This window comes from Neomonachus schauinslandi, chromosome 3 (genome assembly GCF_002201575.2).
Source record: "Neomonachus schauinslandi chromosome 3, ASM220157v2, whole genome shotgun sequence".
NCBI classification, from domain to species: domain Eukaryota; kingdom Metazoa; phylum Chordata; class Mammalia; order Carnivora; family Phocidae; genus Neomonachus; species Neomonachus schauinslandi.
This window is the reverse complement of record NC_058405.1, coordinates 118,852,788-118,870,531: the sequence shown is the minus strand read 5'-3', so window position 1 is coordinate 118,870,531 and position 17,744 is coordinate 118,852,788. Positions and strand designations below refer to the sequence as shown.

Genomic DNA, 17,744 nt, shown 5'->3' with positions numbered 1-17,744 from the left:
ATCAACTATAATACAGTGTTAATGTGCAATACTCCCCATTGTAAGTATTAGAAGTATTTTTTTCACCACAGAATATCTGCAGAGATTTGTGGAACCCCTGAGCTACAGAGAACTTTATAGAATATTTAGCATTTCTTGTCCTCACCCACATGTGACATTAATGCCTTTCCATCAATAGAACAAATAACTCTACAGATCTCCTAAACAATCTCACCCTATTGACAACCACTGGCCTACTAGAAAGCCAATATTAATAAAATAAATAAAACCCCCTTTAAGAAAGCATAGGCAAATTTTGCACAATTTAGTTGCTATAAATGTGTACAGACAGAATGTTTATATTCTGGCAATGTTCCATACCTTACTCTTGGTGCAGTCTTCAGTGGTCCTAAGAACACCTAGACTTAAGAAACTGAGTCTGGTGGTTGGGTCTCCAACACATGAGACAATCTGACAAGGTATGAAAAATATATTTTAAAAATATTAAATGTTTTCTTAGACATATTTTTATCTTGTGGAATAAAGATAGCATAGTACTAAGAGGTTGTGAGGGTAAATTTGGGGGCTCAGTTAAAAAAGAGGTGCTTTACACTAAGCACTTAAGGAGAACTTCCTTCTTCCTTGTGGAAGGAAGTCCCATTCGGAGCCTTGTGTGGTTTTCAGGTAACTTTATTCAACTTCACAGCTAAAGTCCCTGTCCTAATAAGAACTGATAGAAGTGATTTTTAAAAGCAAATACGTAAGCACTGGAATTGAGAAAGTTTGAATTATACTCAAAATTAAGGAGTTTATAGTGACATATAAGGATAATGCTATTACTAGAGTACAATTTTTACAAATTAGTAAGTAAAATATGAATATCTGCTTTTTTTGGTCTCTTGCTAATCTTTCAGTAGGGCAATGTGTACAGTCATTTCAAAAGTCTTGGTGATTTTGTTTAGTGTATAGTTACTTACTTTATTTTTCCATTATATTACTTATTTCCATTCTTATTCATTGGGTAATCTCAGAAAAGTACATGACTTCTACTATTACACCTGTGAACTACATATCCTCTAATACAAATTACAGATCTCATTCGCTTTCTCCAGAGCTGTAGACCCAATGGCATATAAACCTGAGTATCCCAGCTTTCTCATCATGTTCAAATGAACAAATCAGCTTCTTCTTCTTTCTTTCTTTCTTTCTTTCTTTCTTTATTTATTTATTTATTTATTTATTTATTTAATATTTTATTTATTTATCTGACAGAGAGAGACACAGCAAGAGAGGGAACACAAGCAGGGGGAGTGGGAGAGGGAGAAGCAGGGCTCCTGCCAAGCAGGGAGCCTGATGCGGGGCTTGATCCCAGGACCCTGGGCCCATGACCTGAGCTGAAGGCAGCCACTTAACTGACTGCAGCTTCTTCTTTTGAACCTCAGAACTTTATAAGATTCTTCTTCTAGAACTCAGCCTTCCATATTTTCTGCTTCGGAGACTTCAGATAAACAACCAAAAGTCACCCTTGATATTTTTATTTTCTTCACACTTTTTATTTAATAGATAATAATTCCAGTCAATTTTAGCTCTTAATATATTTCATATCTGTTTTCTCTTCTCTATATCTACCATCTTGCTTTACTTTAATTTAAGCCTTCATCATTTATATATGGAGTATTGACATAGATGCTTGGCAAGTTCCCCTCACTCTAGTCTCACTTACTTTAAAATACAATTCATCTAATGATAATCTGATCTTTTAAAAATGAAAATCTGGCCTTTCGGCCAGAACCACCATCTTCCAGTAATTCGCCAAAATGACCAACACAAAGGGAAAGAGGAGAGGGACCCGCTATATGTTCTCTAGACCTTTTAGAAAACATGGAGTTGTTCCTTTGGCCACATACATGCGAATATGTAAGAAAGGTGATATTGTGGACATCAAGGGAATGGGCACTGTTCAAAAAGGAATGCCCCACAAATGCTACCATGGCAAAACTGGAAGAGTCTACAATGTTACTCAGCATGCTGTTGGCATTGTTGTAAACAAACAAGTTAAGGGCAAGATTCTTGCCAAGAGAATTAACGTACGCATTGAGCATATTAAACACTCAAAGAGCCGAGATAGCTTCCTGAAGCGTGTGAAGGAAAATGATCAGAAAAAGAAGGAAGCCAAAGAGAAAGGTACTTGGGTTCAACTGAAGTGCCAGCCTGCCCCACCCAGAGAAGCACACTTTATGAGAACTAATGGAAAGGAGCCCGAACTGCTGGAACCCATTCCCTATGAATTCATGGCATGATAAATGTAAAGAAAATAAAAGACCTCAAGACTGTAAAAAAAAAAAAAAGAAAGAAAGAAAAAAAGAAAAGAAAATCTGGGCATGTTTCTCTTATTCTTAACCTTTTTCGTTATTACCTCATAGTTAAGTGATGATCCAAAAATCTATGATTTGTTTGATTTCTGTAAATCTAGCCTCCACCTCCAACTACCTCCTGAATAAACAAACTAATTCTCTGTCTCTCAATAAGCCATGTGGTAGAGTCATGGCTTTGGATATGCTATACATTGTGTTGATATACCTTACCCTTTCCTTGATCTGTTTGGTGATGATCTATTAATTTCTTTACTAACTAACCTAGAGATAGTTCATTATTCTCTGGTCATTATATCAGTAACCCATGGTCATAATAATGCTGTATAAAAAACAAACACAGTACCTCAGTGGCAGTGACAACAAAGTAAGGTGTTTAGATGGCTCTGCTAATCTTGGCTGGATTTACTTGTATGTCTGAATGTCGGCTGATAGCTAGCTGATGTAGGCAGGCCTCAGCTGGCAAGATTAGCACAATTTAGCTCTGCAGGTTTTGCTCATCCTGGATTAGCCTAGGCATGTTTTCATGACAACAGTAGAGGTACAAGTAAGGGCAAATGAAAACACCCTAACTTCTTGAGATTTAGGTTCAGAAATGGCACACTGTCACTTTAACTCATCCAATTGGCCAAATGAGTTGCATGAAATAAGGAAGCATGCTGCACATTCATGGGAAAAAAAATCTAGAATCATGTAGATTCAGAGAAGGGTGAAGAATTGAAACCATTAATATAATTATCCAACCATACCTCTTTAGCACATTTTCATATTTTACTAAAATTATTTTTACATGCTTCTTATTGCATGTTGTCTTACATAAAGGCCATGGATTTTTAGCTCTCTACTTCAGAGACATACACCTGATAATTCTTAATAGGTAATTATTAAATAATAGGTCACCATAATTTAATGAAAATCAAATATATAAAGACATATAAAATATGTATTTTTATTACTTATGACATTTAATGAAGAACATATGTAATATAACTTTATAAATATGTGAATGTTTTTCTATTTGCTAAAATAAAATTTTTAAAAATATTGAAAATCCTATATCTAAAGAGTGATAGCATTTTTATAGAGCAATCACAAATATAAATATTAAATATATAGCATTGTAACAACTAAGTACTTTACATGACAACAGCTCACATGTCCCAGAAAGATGATTATAATTTTTGTTTGGTTTAGTGGGGAACTATAGCTATAAATTTGTGTTCTCAAAGCTTAATACTATGAAAAACAGATAATTTGTTCATATATTTTCATTGCTTTTATATTAGTTGTAATCATTTATCATAATTAATTTGTCTACACATGACACTTTGTGCTTTCAGTGATCATTAATTAATTCATTATATGCATGAAAAGTCTAGGTCAATGTTAACATCCCCATTTTACAGAAATAAAATGTTCTTTTTGATGATCAGAGTTTATAGAACATAAGCTATTCTTACCATTTTTTTCCTCAGTGATGAGAAAAAAAAATAATGGCTAGGTATATTCTAGAACATTTTCTTAGCTTTGTTGTATACTGATAGAATAAACCTCTTAGACAGTATGAATAAGAAATAAAAATTTCAACATTTCTTTTCATTGTATAAGTGACTTTCCTTAGAATAAAATAAGTCACTGCTAAAAGAATTTGTTATTCATTTTCCATGTGGTTTGGTTTATTAAAAGAGCACATTATGAAAGAATATTAGAATACCTAGACTTTTTTCCCTGATTTCCTCTTGTCTCACTAGTCACCCTATCCAGAAGTTTCAGTAGATGAGCGTTTTTGTCTTCTCTTTAGAGTTAGATAAATGGACATACTTCAGAAATTTGCTCATAATTTCAAAGTCAGAGATTGCTTTGGCTATGAAATTCAATAGGATTGTTTGATATTTCCTTAGATATATTTAGATCAATTAATAGAAACTGCTCTGACTGCTGTTTCAAAGCCAGCCTTGGGAAGTTTGTACACAATTGGGAAATTCCCATAGTACTGGAGTGTGAATTGTTAAGCAACTTTTAGAAAATGAATGTGATTTGCACAGCTAAAATGCCCATTTTTTAGAAACTCCTTTAGGACATCTTTGCTATAGAAAATAAAGTTTTGTTTTGCTTTGTTTTGTTTGCAGTTGCTCCAAACCGCAATCATAGTGTAATAATGTCAATTCATGGTCATTAATATTTCCTTTCTTTTTTTTAACTTCTATAGTGATTATCTTCTTTCACTGACTGTAAATATCTTTTTGCTTAAAAGTAAGAATAATAAAATAATGTATTTTGTTACAAGATCTCAAAATAATTGTCCAGATTTAAAACTACAGAAGAATTATGATGTAGAATATTAAAGAATATTTTCTGATTTATTAGATTTACTCCTGATTAAAAATGACAACTTATAAGAGCTTATTATTTGGGGGCACCTGGGTGGCTCAGATGGTTAAGCATCTGCCTTCAGCTCAGGTCATGATCTCCAGGTCCTGGGATTCAGCCCCATGTCAGGCTCCCAGGTCAGTGGGGAGTCTGCTTCCCCTCTCTCTCTACCTCTCCCCTTGCTTGTGCTCTCTCTGTCTCTCAAATGAATAAATAAAAAATCTTTAAAAAAATAAATTTAAAAAAAGAGCTTATTATTTGGTTTCCTTATCCCTCCCCCATTATACTTTGTTTTTTGTTGTATATTATAACCTTAATTCAAGTTTTCTAATATTGTTATTTGTGGTCTTGTCCTTTAAATTAAAGCACTTCTATGAAATAAATACATTGTTTACTAAAATTTCAATAGCATGCTATTTGTTAAGACCCATTGTATATTTTCAAAGATTGGATAGGATCCCAAGCTTAACCCACATTTACTTATGCCTGAATCGCTTAGGTGATCTTCATGGACAGATATATTGAGCATTACTGATATCAGATCCTGGGCCTTGAAAATGTTCATTTTGAGCCCTAAATTTCTTTAACCCAAAGATTTTCAATTCTAACCCCATCTAATTTCTCTGATAGTTCATTATTACTGATAGTTCAAAGAAACTCAACAGATTTTTGTGCATTGATTTTGTATCCTACAACTTTACTGAATTCCTTTATTAGTTCTAACAATGTTTGATGGAGTTGATAGGTTTTGTATTTATGTATCATGGCATCTGCAAATAGTGACTAGTGTCAGTTTTACTTCTTCTTTTCCAATTTGGATACTTTTTGTTTCTTTTTCCTGCCTAATTATTCCCTTTAGGATTTCCAATACTATGTTGAATAAAGTAGCAAGAGTCTTATTCCTGAATTTAGAGCTTTTCACCATTGAGTATGATGTTAGGTGTAGGTTTGTAATATACCGCTTTTATTATTTTGAGGTATGTTCCCCTTCTTCTTACTTTGTCGAGAGTCTTTACCGTAAGTGGATGTTGAATTTTGTCAAATGCTTTTCCTGTATCTTTTGAGATGATCATATTTTTATTCTTCATTTTGTTAATGTGGTGTATCACATTGACTGATTTGCAGATGTTGAACCAGCCTTGTATTTCTGGAATAAATCCAATTTGATCATAGTTTATGATCCTTTCAATGTATTGTTGAGTTTGGTTTGCCGATATTTTGTTGAGGATTTTTGTGTCTATTTTTATCAGGGATATTGACTGTAATTTTCTTTTCTTTTTGCACCTGTGTCTGGTTTTGGTATCAGGGTAATTCTGGCCTCATAAAATGAATTTAAAGTGTTCCCTCTTCTTGTATTTTTTTAAAAGACTTTGAGAAGGATAGTTATTAAATCTTTGAATGTTTGGTAGAATTCTCCAGTAAAACATGTGTTCCTGGACTTTTGCTTGTTGGGAGGTTTTGGATTACTGATTCAGTCTCCTTATTAGTAATAGATCTGTTTAGATTTTCTGTTTCATCATGATTCAGTGTTGGTAGGTTGTATATTTCCAGGAATTCATACATTTCTTCTAGGTTGTCCAATTTGTTGTCCTATAATTGTTCATGGTGGTGTTTTATGATCCTTTGTATTTCTATAAAATTAGTTGTAACTTCTCTTTCATTTTTGATTTTATTTATTTGAGCCCTTTGTCTTTTTTTTCTTGGTAAGTCTAGCTGAAGATTTGTCAATCGTTTATTTTTCCAAAAGAAGCAACTCTTAGTTTCATTGATCTCTTCTATTGTCTTTTTAGTCTCTATTTCATTTCTTTCTTCTCTAGTCTTTGTTATTTCCTTCTACAAACTTTGTGCTTTATTTGTTTTTTCTAGTTCCTTGAGATGTTAAGATAGATTGCTTATTTGAAATTTTTCTTGTTTCTTGAGGTAGAAATTTATTGCTATGAACTTCCCTCTTAGAACTGCTTTTGCTGCATCCCATAAATTTTGGTATGTTTTACTTCCATTTTCATTTGTTTCAAGATTTTTTTTTCTTATTTCTCTCTTTATTTTCTATTTGATCCATTGGTTGTTTAGTAGCATGTTGTTTAATTTCTACATATTTGTGAATTGTCCAGTTTCCTTTCATAATTAATATGTAGTTTCATACCTTTGTGTTTGAAAAATATGCTTACTATTATTTTAGTCCATTTGAATTTGTTAAGACTTCTTTTGTGACCTAACATATGATCTATATTGGGGAATGCTCTATGTGCACTTGAGAAGAATGTGTGTTTTGTGGCTTTTGGTTGGAGTTTTCTGTAAATATTAAAGAAGCCCATTATCTCCAAATCTCCAAAATTAAAGATATGCAGAGGAGTGAGTTATCAAATACCAAATATATCACTCAAAAACATTTGGAGCTAAAATGTTATATTTGGAGGAAATAGATGAGAATGTGCATTCTGAAGCCCAGACATGTATAACTAACCTTCTAAAAAAAAATCTGAACCCACTTAATCTCTCTGACTCTACCCTTGAACGGAGAAACCACTAAGGCACATATCATAAAAAGATAAATCAAAGTTAAGGCAAGAGATGCAACTAGTTAGTAGTAGAAAGGGAGAGACAACATTTTAAGCCTTGAATGAATGTAGGAGAGTTTGCAAAATGACCCAGGACAGAGGTCTGTGGGTATGTAGGGCTTTGCCTTAGAATATTTATGACTCTGTGTTGAGAAGTAGGTTGGAGAGGACCCAAATGATAAGTTTTTTTTTTAATCTTTAATTCATCTGTCTTAAGAGTGTTAATAAATGATAGCCTAATACTTTTTCACCAAAAAGGCCCAGGAGAATTAGCTATTATTTTTTGAAAGCTTTTTGTGTACTAAAGATTTTGTACCCATTAACTCAATTTAATTTTCAAAACAACTTTATGAAATATGCATTGTTATTATTATCATCTTTATTTTAATTAAAACACACCTAATTAACTTGTCCACTGTTACCCAATTAACCTATGATAGGGTTGAGATTTGAACCCAAAAAAATCTAGCTTCCAAGCCCCTCTACTCTTGGAGACATCTTCTCTTCCTTCCTCCATAACTTATTCTTCAAACTGTTATTAAGTTTTAGGATTGCTGACTATGTCTTTTTCACCACTCAGACCCTTTTTCTTTCAGTATAGCAGATACTAGCTAGGAGGTTAGGAGGAAGCATTCTAATTAAACTTATTCATATTAATGTAGAGAGTGTTAGTCACTAAACCTTCCCCAAGGTGTTTTCATTTTTAAAGAGGATGCTTGTTAAAACAAATTAATCTATCAGTGCTGAAACACCCAGTTGTATAAAACCAGAAAACAAAATAATTTAGGAATGTGAGATGAAAATACTTTTGAGCAGAGGGACCGCCCATTAAGCAAGTTGATCTGTGCCCTCCCTAAATTACTCCTTCTTCATATAGCTGCTTTGATTCTGCATGTTACAACCCAAAATTTGTGTTTTGGCTTGTTGCTTTTTCACTGCTATCTCAATAGTAATAAGAGTGGGGATTCTTGAGAAACAATGGAAAAAGTAAAGGAAACGGAGAATGCAAAGAAAATAAAGTAGATGGAAAGATAAATAGCCTATTTGAGGAAACTGCATGTACAGCCTAAGGAAGACTATGGAGAAAATACATTTAAATGTATCAATTTATTAGAATTTATTGATATCAGTAATCCTTAGCTATCTTACAGAACATAAATTACTTTAGCACCTGCAATGATAACTCAGTGTACTTTCTTAAAATCATAAACATGTATACTCTCTTTGAAATTCTCATTATAACAATGAAATACAAGATACAAACTCACCAATTTCAATGAACTAAGATAAATTATATTAAATTAAGCAAATCAATATTGCTGCAAGATAAACCAACACTTTAATCCTGAAATACTTTAGAGTCCAGCCTATTTTCAAGTGATTGTTTCTGCATGTGTATTTCCTTCTATAATACCTGAAATCTACTTCACTTATTTATTTGTAATAAGCTTAGGGAAAAAAAAGTCCAAAGTTGCCATCTCAATAGAGATTTTAGAGAGTCATCTTCTAGCAAAACTGTAGTTAAATAATTATATGGCAGACAATGATCCTTTCTTTCTTTGCCTTTACAAATTCCAGGCAAGAACTTTCTAATCAATGGAAAGCTTTTAGCAGCATCAACTTTATTGACATTTGCCAAACATGAAAGATAAGATATAAGACCCAGATTAATAGAGAACAGATAAATATTTGTGCCTAGTTCTACCAAATAATAGATCATCTTTTCATCTTTTTTGCATCTTTGTAGAGCAGGCCTATCCTGAGAATGTCCTTCAGAGTGTGAAATTGCCCCATGGTGTTGTGGAACAAGGCAAGAATATTTTATGGACGCGGTCATCTATCCTGACTGTTCGCTTGCTCTGATAGACTCTGCTCAGTTGAGAAAAAATCATCACCATTATTTTATAGGAGACTGTATTTAACCTAGTGGATTTAAAATGTACATGCCTCTCTCCTTTCTTTTTTAAGCAAAAATCCAAATTTGGAAGTTTAAGTTGGACTGAGCAGATAGAAATGTAATTCTAAGAAGGAAGAATTTTGTTTTTCACACAAGCATTGTACCAGAATTTTGCTGTTACAAGGAGGGCAGCTACACTGATACATCCCTTGTATGTAAGAAACCCACAAGTCACCCTTCTAAATTGTTCTTTTGTTTCTGTTTCTAAAATTCCAAACACTTGCATCATTGATTTAACTGTCCCCTGAAATGTGTAATTACAAAACATTTTGAAAATTAAAATGCTTACATTCTTTTACCCATCCATTACCACTGAGGTGTTAAAATAATTTATTCCATTATATTAACGATTGCTTGATGCATCAAAAGATAATTTGCCATGTAATTTTGTTAAACCTGAAACTGTAGCATATTTTCTTGATAATACCATTAATATATCAAGAGTAAATAAAATGTTTAGTGGTAGGCACATTAATTATCGTCTTCATCTATCGGTGTTTAAAACTTAGAAATAATTAAATGTGCTTTAATAAGATATGGTTCTGAGAAAGCTGGATCATTTATGAATCACTAGAGGTGCGTGGAGCTGTGTTTCCCTTGAGAGACAGAATTTATGCCTAACACCCCGCTGATTGTTCAGGAGGTAAGGAACCAATAGCTGCATGTACAGAGGTTTAATTTAAAGTGTGTTTCTCACTAGGCTGCTCACAACACTTAATTAAACTCTGCTGTTTTGGCAATGACAAATGCTGTAGTGCAAAAGGAACCCGAGTTGCGGTGACTGAGAAGCTTTTGTAATTTCTTTCATGTGCATGGGCAGCCAGATCCAGGTCAGAAAGGAAAGTGAGAATAAAAGAAGACATATTTTGGTGTTTGGACAGAGTTGCCACTCTTAAGCATCTATTGTAGGTACCCCAAAGTGCTGCATTATTTAAAGGATTTAATCATGCAGTGTTTGTAAAATATGGCATGTGACCAGAGAAAACAATTTGAAGTCCATTGCTAAGTTGTTGGGGCTTTAGGAAAAAGCTTCTTTTTCATCAGCAAACATAAAACCTGAAATAATAATGGATGCAAATTTAGCTAAATATGTAGTGCTTCGAGTGCTCGGCAACGTTTTTATGATACATTTTATATATTTTTTGCCTTGTACATGTAAGTTCATTTCTGGGTATATTTCCAAAATTAAGGAAGTCCATTATATCGATCAAAGAAAATGAGCTGAAATGGTTATATTTATGTAAAATTCATTACAAAAGAAAGCATGGACAACTAACTTTTAAAATTCTTCATGTTGAAATGATGCTTAGTTTGAAAAATAGCCTAAAATTCCCTTCATGTGAAACTATCATCTCATCTTCCCAGGTTCATTTATATAGAGCAGTGCTTTTAATGAGTCATAGACCCATAACTCCATTTTTATATCATTTTCATCACCAAATAAGATAGAAGCTAAAAAGAACAAAATGTTGAAAAAGATAGCAATAAAAGTAATGTGTAGTGAATGTTTACTATGTGTCAAAAACCACCTAAGCATTTTTACCTGTGCAAGCTCATTCAGTCACCAGGGCAATCCATGCATTCAGAATAATCATTGTCTCTACTGATCAGAAGACTGTGGTGCAGAGGGGTTAAGAAATTTATACAAGATCACAATTAGTGATCATTTAGTGAGAGCACAAGAATTCAAACCCAAGGTGATCTGTTTCCACAACCAAAATCCCTAACTAGTACACCATAGTGACAAATTGAAATATTACAAATTATACAGGGAGAAATCACATCAAATCAAAGAGAAAATAACATACACACAGCAGTTATTTCTTTGCTTATCATTATTTAAGGACTCTACTCTCCCTTTGAAAATCAAATGGCTGGAATAAATTTAGGTATCCTCTAACTCCTATCTAAGTACAGAAAGTGAGGTCCAGAGAAGTTAAGGAAATGGACAATATTGCAGAAGTGATCAGTGGTGGAGCTAAAAATTAAGTTTCCTACTGACAGCCTTGCTTTCCAGAATACAATGTTCCTTTGCTCTTGACTATTAGCATATCTTATCTCAAAAGTAAATACTTGCACTGGTTATTACAAATTAGTAAAGGTGAGATATATTTAGTCCATTATTGTATTCTTTATTAATTAAAATGTGGCCATGTTATTAAAACAATTATGTCACATGTTTTATTTGTTTGAATTCTGTGGACAAGAACTTACATCAACATGGTGTTCAAAGAGGTTCAAAAATATTTCACTGAATGATTCATTGTTCTTCTCTTCAGCTGGAGTCATAGTTTTATATAGACTCATTTTATGTCATGGAATTCTAGAAAGAATTTCAGAGCATGGAGAATATAACTTTTATTCCCTGATGGATGAGCACTCATTCTTTACATGAAACCATCCAAGGTATAAAATCTCAACTTTGCAAGACAACCTGTGATATTTATACTACTACAATAAACAATTTTCTGGCTTATTTCAGCTACTGGAATTTGTTTCATTGGTTAGAGAGTGGCCAGGGCTCAATGCTGTGTATCATGAAATTTGCTTTAAATTTAAAACAAATAAAATGTGTTTAAAAACAAATAGCATGAAAATATTATGGAAGGTAGGGAATATAATTCATTAGCTAAGTTCATTTCAATTTTAGATCTGAGGCTGTTATAGAACATGCTATCTTAAAACTTTATAGAAGAAGTTTCTACAACTAAATCATATCCAATATTAAGTTATTCATTTACACTAAAAAATTGTTGAGCTCTAGAGTAACAAACTCAATAAGAATTTTATGTCCTCGGTTTTTAACAATCCAGGAACAAGTATCCTCGCAAAAGAATAAGGCATAATTCTCTCTTCTACTGGAATACATTGCATATTCAACTTGACAGTTTCCAAGACAGGATACACCAAAAGAGCCATGTTTGAAAGACTGTGCCAGGATGTGTGAAATAATATCTGCAGGATGGAAGTAGCATATATAGCTTTCGATTGAAACTCACGGTTTTGTGGGTTTTTCTTTTTTTCTTTTTTCTTTCTTTCTTTTTTCTTTTTTTTTTTTGCAATCCAAGGCAGAATACTTTTTATTTGCAGGGGCATTATACTACTAATGTATCTCTGAGTCTGAATAATATGGAAAGAGTGAGTAACACAGGCAAAAGCATTCTACCAGTGGTGTGGAGAGTATTGGATTTGTAGAAAAGAGGCCTCATAAGATTTTCCTATTTGCCTTTGAGGAATAAAAAATCTGTCTATAAACTCAGAAAGGTATAGCTCTAAAATGGGTTCTAAAATGGGTTATGTATAAAAATGTAAGCTGTTTTGGTCTTTGAAATGTGGAATAAAATGACTTCTAAAGCCACAATGGGATCGACATATTTTTCTCATAAACCTATTCAGTGACAGTGAACATTTGGCTCTTTGGAGGGCTAACAGGGCACACAGCAGACATTGATTTTATGTTCTCTACTTCTTCACATTTAGGCAACTTCACATGTAACAGAATACACACCTTCCTTTTTTTTTTTTTTTAAGATTTTATTTATTTGCGAGAGAGAGAATGAGAGACAGAGAGCATGAGAGGGAGGAGGGTCAGAGGGAGAAGCAGACTCCCTGCTGAGCAGGGAGCCTGATGTGGGACTCGATCCCGGGACTCCAGGATCATGACCTGAGCCGAAGGCAGTCGCTTAACCAACTGAGCCACCCAGGCGCCCAGAATACACACCTTCCTAATATCCAAGTGAAACATTTTGATCAAATGATTTCTGCTTCCACAATAGACTTCTCAAAACCTTGTATCTTCTCTGCATTGAAAATTTATTTTCTCCATTTATTTTATTTTATTTTATTTTATGTTATGTTATGTTATGTTATGTTATGTTATGTTATGTTAGTGACCATTCAGCACATCATTAGTTTTTGATGTAGTGTTCCATGATTCATTGTTTGCGTGTAACACCCAGTGCTCCATGCAACATGTGTCCTCCTTAATATCTATCACCGGGCTAACCCATTATAAAGACTATGTTTATTACTTAAGTAAATCTCTTTCATTTTCGTTTAAAGGCTACCTTCTTACAGATGCATTCTTTGGTTATCCTATCAAAAGTATACTCTTTACCTTTTTTAAAATTTTTTATTGCCAAACTCAGTTTCCTTCATAACATTTGTCAAAGTTTGTAATTTCTTAATCTACATATTTATCCATCTATTTATTTATTTATTTTTCTATCTCCTTTTCTAAGAAGATCTTCCAAAAGATCATGGGAAATATCTATGTTATTCTTGATTACACCCTCAGCATCAATACAGTCTTTGTCATTTGAATTGCTCAGTAAATTTTTACTGAAAGGATTGATAAATAAATGAATAAATGTATGAAAAAGTCGCCACTTTCTATATAGTCACTATTGTTTCTTTCTCTGTATTCTTACTTTTTATTTGCTGCCACTCTCGAAGAGCCTTTGCCTCTACTCAGGAGGTTTGTCCTGCTAGCCAAAAGTTCACTGTTGTTCCCAGAAGAGAGAAAAACATTTGGAAGCTCACATTCTCAAGTCTAAGATGGCAATCACAGGTTTTCTGAAGCCTGATAGGTATTTCTCCAGAAGGAGAAGCACACAGTCAAGGAAAGAGAGTATCTCACAGAAAAGAGCAGTTGCTGTAACAGAAAACCAGTGTTCTTGTGTTCAGTTTGCTTTCTAACTAGCTGTGTGATATTGGGCATATCATTCTAGCCGGTCTGAGGTTTGTGTTACTGTATGTAATATGTGGGAATAATAAAACTTGACAGAATTGTGAAGAATCGATTGAGGCAATATACTTGTGAAAGCTATTATAAGCTAAACAATTATATGAATTCAAGTTCTAGTAATAATAATGCATAGTATATTGGAGGTATATGACATTCAATAGTTCTTTTATACAAGCAACACTTTGGATTTTTTTTTAATCTTCAGCGACAGTAAATTTTTTTGCTCAGACATTTCAAGCAATGGTTCTATCGTCTATACAATGTATTTGAACAAATACAGGAAAACACAATAGTGAAGTTTAGTGATAGTTACAGTTTATTATTCCAAGCATCTGTTAAATAGACCTTTCTCTTTGGCTCTCCCCATTTTCACTCCCTTACATCTTTCTAAAAGCTGAATGCTTCTGAGGAATCAAAGCAGCTCCCTCTCTTGTATTCTCCCTATGTCCTTTGCAATGTTTTAAATGAACTTAAGCTGTAAAAGGGCTTAGTAAATTTCACCTCTCTAGATACTCAACTCTCTGCTCACATCCCATCACCTAACATGTAGTGGTTACAGAATGTACTTGAGTGGTTAAGGCTGAACTTCACGTCCCCAACATTTAGAGAAGCAATTCAAAGCAGATAGTGAGCAATTCAGCCGGGGCCTATTTACCCTAGTCATTTATTTTAAAACCCTAACACTAAAACCAGACCATTTTAAATGGTAGATAAAAGGCAGTGAAATTGATGAATGCCTTTTGGCAAGTACAGTTGAGTTTCCATGGGGTTTTATACATTATTGACACTGTCAGTGATTTCGGTGATTGTGGCTACAGCTGGGATGTTATTATTACCATGTTGCAGTACTTCTGTTGGGAGGCTATTCCGTGGTCACAGCTGGAAGTGTTAGTGGCATTTGATGTTCATGACCTACAGTAATTGTACCATTTTATAAGAGGAGTTCACGAAATCCACAGTCAAGAATTAAGCTGTGCCCGACCAAGTGACTTACGCTAGTAGGCAAGAGAATGAACAGGAGTGGCCTCAGTCAGAATTCAATAGTTGCCACGAGAGACTGAGCAGGTCGTTGTGAGGGTAATGTTACCGCACAATGGCGCCAATCTACACAGAAGTCTGGGGGTTGCTGTGTTGGCACTGATACATTTCCTTCAAGGCTGTCTTTGGGGTGGGGATTTTTTATGCCTTTAAGGCCAAGTGAATTCTATTCCACAAATGCATTGTGTGATGAATAACCCTTTTACTTTCTCTAAATTTATTTTTTTCAGATTATAAAAGTAATACATGTTTATTATGGACAATTTGAACAATATAACAAAGAATAAAATTTGAAATCACTCTTAATCTTAGCACTCAGAGGCAGCCAATTTTAATATTCTGGGGGCATCTTTCCATATATACATGCATAGATAATTTTAACAGAAATTGAATTAATGCTGTATATACATATTTTCAAAATTCTGCCTTTTCACGCTGACATTAAGACTTAAATAATGAACTGATTCGTATAACAACAGGAACCAATAAAAGTCTCTTAAATTTCTCAGATAAAGAAGAATAAGTTGATTTATTAAAAAAAACAGTGATCAGGCTTTTAACAAAAATCATCTGTAAAATTTTTTTTTTTTTTGATGGGTAGTTTAGGGTCAACCTTACAATGGCAAGAATCACACCTAGGTAAATCAAGCAGAGGCTTACTCTATGTAGTACAATGGGCATTGCGAGACAGCTCTGATATACTTTGCCCCCAAATACTTTCCTTTGTTGACAATTTCCAGTTACCTAAATTCATGTCTGAGGGATTCGTCTTTTGGAGCACAACTGTGTATGCAGACACTCTGTTGAAAAGCAACCATTCTTACTGGGGTAAGGCAAGTAGGTTATTAGCTATGACATGGGCTAATTTGCCAATGTCTTCTGAGGTTGTGGAAAGCAGAGAGCAGAAAGTGAGGAAAAAGAACTCGGGCAGGTGATTCGCAATGAGGGAAATGAGGGATATAATTGATGCATAACACTGCAGTGTATATGTACATACAGTTTTGTTAACAAAGTCATAAGATAGTCAAGGTCACCGTCTAAGTGCTAAACTTCATGTCTCTGTATACATGACTAGCACAACAGACTTAATATGGCCCAGATTAAATATTATGTGCCACCATAAGTCAGAAGATACATGTGCTGACTTCCCTGTCACTATTTGGATAATACTTCTCTTCTCCTAGGAACTTAAGCATTATAGCTGAATCTTCCCTCCCTTTCACACATTCTATTTAAAATACATGGCCACAGGGTGCCAGGGTGGCTCAGTCAGTTAAGCGGTTAAGCATCTGCCTTTGGCTCAGGTCATGATCTCTGGGGTCCTGGGATTAAGCCCTGCATGGAGCTCCCTGCTCATCAGGGAGTCTGCTTCTCCCTCTCCCTCTGCCCCTCCCCTCCCCTCCACTCATGCTGTCTCTCTCACGCTCTCTCAAATAAAGAAAATTAAAAAAAAATACTGCCATACTTTATTAATTTTACCTAAGTAATAGTCATCTTTACTAACTACTAGGGCAATTTTTGTTTTGTTTTGTTTTTTTGTTGTTGTTGTTTGTTTTTTAAGTACTAGGGCTTTTTAATACACTTATTATCTTTTGCCTGGCCTATTAGAAAAGGCCCCTTATTCGTCTCCCCCGTTTCCATAATTCCTTATCAAATATTTCTACACATAATAATTCATTAATATTCACAACAAATTGCTGAATCTAGTCTGCTGATCAAAGCTGTCAGTAGCACTCCATTGCTAGTAATAATAATAATACTTTAAAAAATAATAATCATAGTAATAATATAATACTAAACATCTTAATTACTGAGATCCTCTAGAATATAGCCCAAATCTCTCTTCCCAGATGTAATCCTTCTAATTTCTCTATGGCATCCCATACCTCAGTTTACATGGTCTAAGTTCTATTCTTTATAAATCTATCCTGTACTTTCTCTCCTCTGCAACTTGGCACACATTGATCTTTCTTTCTTTTATCTCCTTTTAACATTACTATTTGTTAAAATCATTTCCATCATTAAAGGTGTAGTTGAAATGATTTGTTTTCCAGAGTAAAGATTCGAAATTCATCTGGATTTCTTTTTACTCAGTCTCCAAAGTTCAGACAATGATATCACAGAAAAGATGTTCAGTCAATGATAGAATAAATATGTTTCAATGAATTTATATCCTTGAAAGATATGACTGTTTCAAGGCAAGGGTGGGAATCAGCAGTTATGATGGTTAATTTTATGTGTCAACTTGACTGGAGCAAGGGGTACCCAGGTGTTTGGTCAAACTTTATTCTGGATATATCCGTGAGGGTATTTTTGTATGAGATAAACATTTGACTCAGTAGACTGAATAAAGCAGATTGCCCTCTCTAACATGAGTGGCTCTCATCCAAACAGTTGAAAGCCTGAATAGAATAATAAGGCTGCCTCTCCCCCATCCCAAGAGTAAGAGGGAACTCCTTTGGTTTGGTTGATTGAACTGGACATGGATCTTTTCATGCCTGTGGACTCAAACAGAAACATCAGCTCTTCTTGGATCTTGAGCCTGATGGCTTGAAGACTAGAAGTACACTTGGCTGTTCTGGGTCTCCAGCTTTCTGATTGCAGATTTTGGGACTTCTCAGTGTCCATGATCATGTGAGCCAATGTTTTATAATACATCTCTCTCTCTCTCTCTCTCTTTATATATATATATATATATATATATATATATATATATATATATA

At 34.0% G+C, this 17,744-nt stretch overlaps 1 protein-coding gene across 1 annotated transcript; it reads left to right on the top strand.

The window, feature by feature from the left end:
* Positions 1 to 1,796: 1,796 nt before the first annotated feature.
* LOC110591936 (60S ribosomal protein L21-like) lies at positions 1,797 to 2,279 on the top strand. Its single transcript, XM_044913299.1, has one exon. It carries the CDS (start codon positions 1,797 to 1,799, stop codon positions 2,277 to 2,279), a length of 483 nt encoding a protein of 160 aa, XP_044769234.1.
* The last annotated feature ends 15,465 nt before the right edge of the window (positions 2,280 to 17,744 follow it).